This window comes from Dermacentor albipictus, unplaced genomic scaffold, assembly GCF_038994185.2.
Source record: "Dermacentor albipictus isolate Rhodes 1998 colony unplaced genomic scaffold, USDA_Dalb.pri_finalv2 scaffold_14, whole genome shotgun sequence".
Classification (NCBI taxonomy): Eukaryota; Metazoa; Arthropoda; class Arachnida; order Ixodida; family Ixodidae; genus Dermacentor; species Dermacentor albipictus.
In genome coordinates this window covers 2,229,172-2,239,932 of record NW_027225568.1, presented here as the reverse complement: position 1 = coordinate 2,239,932, position 10,761 = coordinate 2,229,172, and the positions used below count along the sequence as shown (strand labels likewise).

General features: G+C 43.6%; 1 protein-coding gene across 1 annotated transcript; it reads right to left on the bottom strand.

Annotated features, from left to right (window-relative positions):
- Positions 1-632: 632 nt before the first annotated feature.
- Positions 633-6,539, bottom strand: LOC135914740 (protein-lysine 6-oxidase-like). The gene is made up of 3 exons (XM_065447665.2): positions 6,509-6,539; positions 3,193-3,445; positions 633-2,080 (listed from the first exon to the last, which is right to left on the bottom strand). The coding sequence occupies exons 1-3, from the start codon at positions 6,523-6,525 to the stop codon at positions 1,958-1,960; spliced, it is 393 nt and encodes a 130-aa protein (XP_065303737.2). The 5' UTR covers positions 6,526-6,539; the 3' UTR covers positions 633-1,957.
- Between the last annotated feature and the right edge of the window lie 4,222 nt (positions 6,540-10,761).

Genomic DNA, 10,761 nt, shown 5'->3' with positions numbered 1-10,761 from the left:
ACGTAGCTGGACAGAACAAAGGTAATCTTGTTTTGCCATCGCTTGGAGATACTCAGATAATTTTTTTCATTCCGTCTAATTAGACAATTAGCCTTAATTAATCAACTCTTGCGGGCATATGCGGGCTTATTTCGCGCTCGGAAAAACACTTTTGTGTAGCGCGTAGTGCTCAACAGAACGCTGTATCCGGACTTTCTTAGGTCGCTCTAGAATTTTCTCATTGACACTTTTCATCTAATCATAATATTTGAGCTGTTGATTAATTTATTATGACTGTGTAATTAGGCAGAATTACAGAAAATATCTGAGTATCGACAAGCGACGGCAAGCAAAATAACTTTGGTCCTATCGAGCGATGTGGCGTTCGCGTTGTTTTTAATTTTGGCTAAATTTACGTGGGGCACCCTGTATATATTGAAATTCTGGGCATTACGCACTCTGCTGTGCCATGGCTTGTAATTCATATTTTTTGTTTATTTGTTTCTTTGCTCTTGTTTTTTGTTTGTTTGTTTGTTTTGGCTACACTTTTTCTGTGGATTTTCTCGTAGCTGCGTTCTGTAGCCCGACTTGCAGCTCCTGTGTGTGTTAGCTGATGTGTCGGTTTTACACTAAGAAAATTGTTACATGCTTGATGTCTTTTTTATATTAATTATTTTTATTCTGTTAGCATACATTAGAAAGTACTCACGTTCCTTTGGCAGTGCAGTTACTGCACCAGCAGATGGTATGCAGCGTCCGCTGCACATCAGCATATCAGCTTCCAGTTGCTCGTCATCGGTGGCGGTGTTGTTAAGGCGGGCCTATACTGCTGGCGCGGCGTATGTGGATGTTTGCTTTTGTCGAAGAAATTCGAATCAAACCTTGTTATAAATAACCTCACTCAGACAATTTCCATCCGCACTTAAACGCATATGAACCTAACGCGACCCTTGAAACGGGCTCACGTAATTAAATATCACTTCAATTTTAACTTAGCACAGAGAATAGAGAGAGACCAAGGGGATGAGGGATTGGGCAGACGCAAAGCCTAGCTCCCCGAAAAGCGGCCTGCGTTATTCTACCGAAAACACACCGGCGCCACCAGCGATGCTGTGACAGATAGCGCTAATGCGTATTTGGCGTTAGTGATGAGCTCCTGCCAAACCTGAGTATTGAACCGAGCTTGTTTTCAAGTCAGCCTGGAAGGCGGCGAGGGGGTTTGTTCCTAATTGCTCGGAGACTCCACCAGCCTACAGCAATCTCATAATCTTTCCGCGTTTTTTAGACCTTCAGGTCCCCTGCGGTACATAAGCATCAGCCAGTCACTATCGGTCACTTTGCGGCGCTCATTTTATTTACTCAATATTTCTCGGTAGCATCTCAGCATGGTTTTGGGGATTATCTTGACGCAAAGGCCATGGCAAAAGCAAAGGTATTTGCGAACTTCGATTCAAGGGGTTCTGACCACGTCACCCGATGTCGTCATGCAGGTCACTAGTGTTGCGTCTGTTACATGCACACTTAGGAACGTAACGATCAGAGCCACCTAACGTCGTAGAACACGTAGATGTATGCTATAGCATTCGAGCCCTTTTCTCAGGGTGTGCTTGTAGCCCGCTATGATCTCGGGTCCCCTAAGGCGGTCAAGCAGGACGCGAGATGGTCTCTCGAGCCCATTCGTCGTTACGAGGATGCTGTGGTGTTGACCGGGCGACTGATGGCGGTGGAACTTTTTTTTTACCAAAAGAAAAAAAATCACGCAGGCGCGACTTGTCCTTTTTTTTTTCTAGATTGTCGCAAGCACCAGTGCTGCGACTTGAACCTTGAGTGCAGCACCAACCAATGGCCGGTGCATATAGGTCGTATGCGGTAAGTGGGCGGAATCCGAACGAGCACATCGGGGTTTTCAGTTTATCTCGACGCTCCTTGAGATGCGCGTCCTCTTGGGTCGAGGAGCCTTCTCGTTGTCGCTGAGGGTTCACGGCCTTCCAAGAGTGCAGTTTGTGACGGCAGCGTAGGTCTGCGTGTAGGTGAGGTCGCATACGGCAGCGTTATTGTCGTAGCTCATCTCAGCCAGCTTGTATTCCGGGTTGATGGACACCTGCGTAGCAAGAGAGCAGGGTTACTTACGAACTCTGCGCATATTTCAAGACATCAACAACGTGGATTTCGGTGTAAATTCATTTTTACATCAACACTTATCACAGGGATTTCATGTGCTCATGGATGCGTAGGTAATCTCAAAGCACTAACCACAGACTGCAGCCGACGCCTCTGAACGACTCTTTATATTATTACTACAAGTCCAATAGAAATGTATAGAGGATAAGCAAATTAAGTATGGGAAACAAGTCGTCATTCAAGATAGACGAGTGCACGCACGCACACTTACGCACTGTTTCTTTTTGACAAGACTGTCTACCTTTCTCTACACTAGTCGCTCCAATTTTTCATAATACTTGCAGATACACGAGGTATTTTATACCTTCTAAATAATTATTAATATTTTCTTGCTATTCGTAAGACTGCCGTCATTCCTTATTGAACGCAAAGGCTCTCAGAAATACGTGGCGTAATCCTGTCTAATGGGGCATTTCTATCCCTCGTTCACTTAGCACAGGAGAAAATTTCCTTGCAAAACTAAAGCAATTTTTGTTTTCCTGAGCAGCCAGTAACCAGAACTATAGTGTTTCATCACTGGTCATGCCCTGCTGAACTTAAAACGGCTTCGGTTACCTATAGTTAGGTCCACTGTGCACCGCAGTCGTAATAAACAGCTGATACTTGCCGGTGATTTTATATCTACTTTCCTGAACACGCTTCCTCAAATGGAAGCACTGATGTCAGCTGCCGGATTACTGTGCGCCAAGAAAGAAGCCACGCCACGGCTCTTTTAACGTGATATCGTTGAGGGCCCCGGGTCGGAGAAAATTCGGCGTCGGTTACCGGCGTCTGACGTCGTTTCGGCAAAATGAATTTCTAATTGCCCATACCCAGACCCTGGACGTGGCGCAAGCAAATTACTGAACTAACTGACGTTCTCAAGCTAAAATACATAGAAAAATTGTAAAGTACGACTTACACGCAACCTACAGATATAATAGCGCCGGATTGTAATTTGAACATCCAAGGAAACATAATTCTGTTACGCGAAAACTCAAACAAACCCGTTTGTCTTTAAGAAACGATCGTTTTAAGCTCGCGTATGCGCACCCTGAGAGTGTAGTGTCCATGTGGCACGTCGGTCATGTCGACCCACTGGCAGTCGATGTTGTGCGCGTAGGTGTCGGTGCAGCCGACAGAGATTCCCTGGTCGCCGTAGTTTACGCAGTTGTAGCGCTTGTCCACTCCGGGCTGGCACAGGTTGTCCTCTAGGCAGAAGCTTGCCTTATGGCCCTCGGCCACGCGCTGTCCGGCAGCGTCCAGCACGTCGTAGTGAGCGAACACTTCCATTGAGTGGTAATGCCTGCATGTACGAAAGGCTCAGGTTCAATGGTATCCCTTACAAAAAAATTGTTGAAAGGTTATTGAAATATCATTGTTCAACATCAACAAATGACCTTGAAAGATCATTGGGGAATCGTTGAAACATCGTTGAGGAAATGGTTGACAAGTGTTGATAATTGGCCCGCGACATTTTGTCAAAACATCATTGTGGCCTCTCAATTTGAAAGATCATTGGTATATCGTTGAAACTATTATGTATTTCACTGTTGAAAGCCCATTGAAGCATTGTTGAAGATGTGTTGTTTGTCAATGTTGAAAACCCATCGAGGTATTGTTGAAATGTGTTGTTTGTCAATGTTGAAAGCCCATTGAAGCGCTGTTGAAGCTCAAAATTGAAAGCCTATTGCAGCATTGTGAAAGCTCAAAATTGAAAGCCCATTGAGGTATTATTGAAATGTGTTGTTTGTCAATGTTGAAAGCCCATTGAAGCATTGTTGCAGATGTTTTGAGTCTCAAAATTGAAAGTCCATGGAGGTATTGTTGAAATGTGTTGTTTGTCAATATTGAATGCCCATGAAAGAATTGTTGCAGATCTGTTGAAGATCAACACAAATGATGTTGAAAGCCCTTTATGCCCCACTGCGTATTTAGCAGTTTAAACCTGCACTTGCCCTAAAATACTGCTGAGCTATGTTGCATATAATTACCTTTGATGTGACAGTGGTATTTTTGTTGTGAGAGGATAGGGATAAAATTGAAATACAGGCGTTTTGTATCGCAGGCCTCTGTCACCCTGGGCTCAAAAGCATGCTCCTAGATTGCCTGTAATAAGCCATATTGTAAAACTGCTAGCAGTACTATTATGCCGCTTTTTTCAATTGTCAGAGAGAATGGTCCTCCAAAAAATCAAGAGTGCTGAACTGATGCAGACGAAAACCATTTTTCTAGGTGAACTGTTTATTTGTAACCAAACATCTGTGTAAATGTACAACCATTTGTAGTTTGAGATCAGAAACTTCTTAAAAACTATCGCACAGTACAAACTTCCTGCAGTTTGACACCATAACAAAATTGGATACTGAAGATATAGTCTGTGTGGCCCTCAAGTAGAACACATTTACCAAAAGAAATAAATTTTAAAAAATAAATACCTAAATAAATAAATGTACAAGCAGACTGACATGACTGTAAATAAGAACACTCAAAAAGGTACTTGCTTTCTCTATTAGGTAGCCAGTGGTACTATAACCATGGCACGATTTGCTTGAGCCCACAATACTCAACTGAGACCTGATATGCAGGGCGGTTACCTTTAAGTTTCATGGAACTTATTGAAGACTGACTGTTGCAGCTAACATAATTCTAGATACAGAGTGCCAAACATTACTTGCATGAGATATCAAGACACCATGGTCAGTTGATTAACAAAAGCGCAGTTCCTAATAAAGTTTTTACGAATTGTAGCCGGTAATTTTGCAAGGTTTGTGCACTTAGAATGAATCTCCAAAATGACACTAGTAACGAGACACATGCCATCAAACTGGCTGTAGAAATGCACTGCTGCTGCACTTACTTTTTTTAAAACGCACTGTTATGCATTGAAGCCCAGAAGTAACCGGAATGCCCATGTATTTCACAGTTATGGAAAAATCTCAAAACTGGAGTCATCCTGGAAATTAATTTCAAGTGAATGTCTTTCAAACTCACTGGCTACAATTTGCAAACTGAAATATGTGGCATTGCCCTTTCTTGGGCGCGTTGGTAAATTGAAAGCATATTTAGCGCCAGCAAACAAGGACAAAAGGGAGACAACACAATGCGCTAACTTCAACAACTTGATTTTCAGGAAGTACACCTATATAAACCATGCACAGTGGCGCCACCTTATCCAAATCTTATCCATACAAAAAAGCCGTCTCCTTATCTAACAGGTCGATTGAAGGGGCACTAACACACGTGTCTCTATTCCGCCAGATAGCCTGCGCTTCAATGATCTCTCGCACGTCTTTATCTTTGTGCTTTGCAAGAACCCGACAGGATTCATAGACCGGCGCACAGCTGCATTCTTGACAGTGGGTTGACAGATGACCGTTTTGCTTATTTTTCACAGTTTGGCAATGTTCCCGTAATCGGTCATTAAGACATCTCCCTGACTGTCCGATGTATTTCTTCCCACAGGACAGCGGAAGCTCATATACAACACTTTCTACGCATCCCACTGGCGCTTTCTGATGATTCGTAGAGCACCCGGCAGCTGGCTTACGGTACGGGTCTGTAAATCGACATATTTTTGCCAGCTTTTCTGGTGCGGAAAAGACCACATATGAAAATGGCTAGCCGGGTGGACACACCATTCATAGCTGAAACATATAGCTGAAACACTGCCATATGTTTACTAGAGTTTAAAGCTCGTTACCCACTTCTATTTATTTTTGCCGGAAAAGACCACTTTTGTGCGGAAAAGACCACTTAAGAAAATGGCTAGCCGGGTGGACACAAAAGTGGTCATTATAAGGGCATTATAAGGGCACTGCCCCCTTTTAATGGATGCCGATGGAAATGCAGAATGCGTCCAATCATCGGTTGTTTGTCACTGCATGTAGGGACGCTTGGCTTCTCAAACTGCATACATATATATATATATATATATATATATATATATATATATATATATATATGCAGGGTGTTTCTTTCTGCTAACTTTAGGCCGAGTGTAAACTCTATGCACTCTATGACGACGCGACTAAATGCATGTTGCTCCCTTTGGTATGTAGCGTGTCGCGACATTTCTGTGTTTTGCTTAATTAGCTAATTAGTCAAGGATAATTAACCAACTTTTGAAGCAAGAAAGTTAGGAAAAAAATTCCAATTAGAAAGTTGCAGAGCAGTTGGCAACACGTACGAATAAACCGTTTCTGTCTTTCTATGTGTTAAGTATTAGTGTTTTTCAGCTTACTGCGGATGCTCGCCAAATACAAAAAGCACCACGTGACATGCCCGCCTGCGAGTCGTGATTGCACTGCTCCTAAGCCTTCCGCGCACAAACGAAAACATACCATTTGACCGGTGTGAACACCCGTACCTGATTATCGCCATCATGAACCGCAGCGAGGGAAGCACGTCGCTGGCGTCAATACCACAGCCAACGCTTTCGTCACTGTCCAGTCGCCTTTTAAGTGGCAACACACCCTGCTCAATGGTATGCTCGTTTGAGAGCGCTGCAAGCACAGCGCGCAAGCGGGTATGTCAGGTGATATTTTTTGTATTTCGCGGGCATCCGCAGTAAGCTGAAAAATAATAACACTTAATAGATAGAAAGTTAGAAATGGCCTATACGGACGTTTTACAAAGTGCTCTAGAACTTTCTAATTGAAATTTTTCGCCTAACTTTGTTCCTTCAGAATGGCTAATTTTCTTGACTAATTAACTACTTAGGAAAAATAAAAGAATAGCGTAACACATGCAAGAGTGAGCAACATGCATTTGGTCGCATCGTCTTATGGTGCATCGGCATATTATTAAACTCTGAGTAAAGTTAGCTGAAACACGCGCATATACGTCTATGGTTCAAGTAACGTGAAACAACACCCTCTATATATGCAATGGTGATAAGTGATCAGTAAAGCAACATATATATGCAAAAAACGCAGACATACGTATGTTCGTGTGTTTTTCACATATACTTCGAAACTCAATATTGCTCGTGACTCAATGTTATTCAACAATAAGTTAACAACATTAAGTAAACGACTTTATTGTTGGAAACTACTCAAGAATGGTTCAATACTCACTACTATTCAACAATATGTCAAGAGAATTTAGTCAACGACTTTATTGTTGAAAACTACTCAATATTGGCTCAATAATACTCAATACTATTCAACAATATATCAACAGAATTTAGTCAACGACTTTATTGTTGGAAACTACTTAACAATGGCTCAATAATACTCAATACTATTCAATAATATACCAACAGAATTTAGTCAACGACTTTTTGTTGTGAACTGCCCAACAACTTTACTGTTGAATTATTGCTCTGTGGTTTCAATATTTGTTGAGGTATTGTTGAAAGGCTATTGAGTCAACAATTCGTCAACAATGTGCCAACAACATTACAACAGTCATTTTCATAAGGGATATATATGTAATTATAGGATGATTTTTCCGCCTGAAGAAACACATTTGAACTGCAGCTAGAAATGCTTCTACGCAAGTACAGAAAATTTCGAATTAGTTTCAAACAATTAGGTTCTGCTTGTAAAATTTGTGGGCTCGTTAAGAAAAATTGAAACTGACAGTGTCGATTGAAATACTGTCTTCATCTAAGATAGTTTCGCACTCTACCAACTCCGATTTGCTAGGTGAACCATCTCGCACCTTATGACAGGCTATAATACGATCAGTATTTCGGTGAGGACGAGTGCCATTGGTGCACCTGAATGAGCCAGTATCGTTGAGCATCCACCCTCGTTGGAAACAGCACGTCCAGAGCAGTGTTTCTTCACTAAGAGATACACCGACATTTGTCTCATTTCTTTTCTCTGTCGTCACTACACATAAGATGAGGAGTTCTCTGGGTTAAGCGTCTCGTTTATTAGCCTGCTTAGGCAAAATCGCCAAAGCAGGTTAGAAAAGTTAAATGGGTGCTTAATTAAGGCCACAGCCGTCCATTTGTTTCCAGTGCACAAGGAGAAATATTCATCATCACGTCGTCATAACGGCGATAAAATGAATGTGTCGAATCTGGAACCATAGTTCCCGAACCTGAGAGGTCCCAGGTATTGAAAAGGTGAGCTTTAACTCTGAAGACTAACCCTAGAGCTTGAGCAGGCTACTGAAGTGTGGGGTTCCTACGTTTGTACCCCCTTTTTGGTAGTTGCTGCTTGTAGACTCCTGCATGTGTTGCCCAGTTTTGTTTTAATGGCTAAATGGAAATCTAGTGGCTAAAACGTCGAATTCACAAAATAAGAAGACGGGACGAGTCATGGAACAATCCTGGGAGCAGGCCAGATACTTTCAGCCACGTAAAATCGTTTTCTTGTACGTTGTGGTAACCGCTAAATTTTGCGATTCATTCATGCACCAAGTGAGAGAGCTTTCGACCCACGGTAGATTAATTTTACGCGTTTGTAAACACGTTTAACGTTTTAGTACTTTCCATTGGATTCCGCTGTAATGGTATTGTCTGTTTTCTGATTCAATTACTTGATTTTGACATTACACAAAATTTCATGATTGGCATGAAGCTGGAGCTGAACTAACATGCCTGGCTTGGCTCCTAGCGCTATGGTAACGCTGATAACAGCCATAAATACCGAAAATGCAACTAGTACTTCGAACCTGACCAATGGTACTCTGTACTTTGAGCACAATAAAACGCCGAACAACGCGATTCAAATTGGAGCTAATATACTACACATACGACGGTAATAATAACAACCTGACAACTCAATAAAGAGTGTGCACTCTCATAAATTGAAGAAGAGAAAAAAACGTCGATGTTGAATGAACGTTGACTACAGTTGTTAAAAACGCAAGAGCTAAAAGCAGAGAGGGTTCCCTGGACACCTGCCGTGGCTTGCGAGACAGAGCATGAAGCAGGCCTAAACGGAAGCAGAATTTTAAAAAATACAGTACAGCCATGCTTTACGCAGCCAGCTCCGTCTTTGCCTAAGCTAAAATGAAGTGCCGCCATCATCTCGCCGTGGTATGCGGGACTGCTCGCTACCTCTGATGTGTACAGGTTGAAAATTGCGCAAGTCTCTGCGATCTCCCACTGCGAACAGCTGTTACGACCTCGGAAATGGGCCGATCGTGTTCGTTCGCCACGCTTTGGTTCGGCCTGGTGAGGCGCAACGTAAACGAGAGTTTCGAGCAGTTGTGTACCTGGGATCTAATCAGCGGTCATCTGGGTTCGAAGCCTGAGCCTTCCGCTGCGGTAATTTAGTGGCTGTGGCATTGTTCTGCTCAGCTCGAGGTCACGGATTCGATCCCGGCCACGACGGCTGCATTTCGGCGGAGCGATATGCAAAAGCACTCATGTATACTACATTTAGGCGCACGTAATAGAACAACAGCTGGTCAAAATTACCTCGGAGTCTCCCACTACGGCGTGTCTCATTATCAGATATTCGTTTTGGCACGTAAAAACCCCATAATTTAATGAATTTTTCAAGCCTCTTGTTTTACCCACTGCGTCATGTTCGCCTTCCGCAATTGTGCGGAGAGTACTTTATTGAGCGCTGATAAGAGGCGCCAATATTTTTTTTTCAGGGGGGAGGGGGGGGGGAGAGGGGCTAACCTGATATGCCACATCGCAGGCACTCCGCTCATCAGAGGCAATGGCTGCATAACGGTTGCAAGTGCAGTGCGACGCACTGTTGCGTCGATCCACTAGCGTTCACATAGCTCTGCTTGCGCTGTCTGCGACACTCGCCGGTTTGTGAAGCAAATTCACATACAGAAAAACCAGAAAAATCGAACTCTCAAAATGTAAACTTACGAGACGTTTGCTCACTGGGACGTCTCTGGCATATCTTGCTTACCAATGAAGGAAACTACAAAGACTGCGTATATACTGCGGCAGGCTAGTTGCAGGATCTTGCTTTTTTCCCTTCCTTTTTTCTTAAAATGTACGGGCGAGCTTCGGAATGTTGCGTGTTCGAATCATGTCCGGGTCACTACTTGTTGGAAGCTCGGCTTAGCCAAAGCAAGTAATAAACGTTTTGACAGGTTGAGAACGGAGAGTCGACAGGCTTTATTCCAAAGTAAAAGCAGGTTTGCCGAGTGGCTGTGGTGGCACCCCTGTCGGGCAGTCACCTCACTTCCAAGACCAGTGCCTCCTCTATAAAAATCTGTGCCGGGCACACCACCTTCGGCGGCTGTCCAACGCCAGTTCTCGCCGCCACCGCTAGGGGCGCTGGGCAAACAGAGTCTGGGCTGCCGCTGCCGCCGTTCCGTCTCTGTGTAGCCACAGTGGTCGTGAGCCACAGTCTTTATTCTCTGCTTCAGTTGCGTTCAACCGTGCTCCACTTCGCTGTGTGGGATAGCCTCCGACAAGTACGTATATAGCATGCCTTACGATGGCCTACTGTTGTGTGCCATTATGTAAGTCGGACGAGAAAAAAAACAGCTGCCCTTTCCTTTCATGAAATACGCGCTGACATGGACGCACCAGCACGATGGCTTGGCGCAATATGACGAGACAAGTGGTCGCTGAATACTACCTCATGCTACACCAAAGTGTGCAGTCGACATTTCAACGAAGAGGAAGGACTTCATAGAAGGCAAGCGAGGACGTCTAAAGAAAGGGGCTGTGCCATCTGTTTTTGA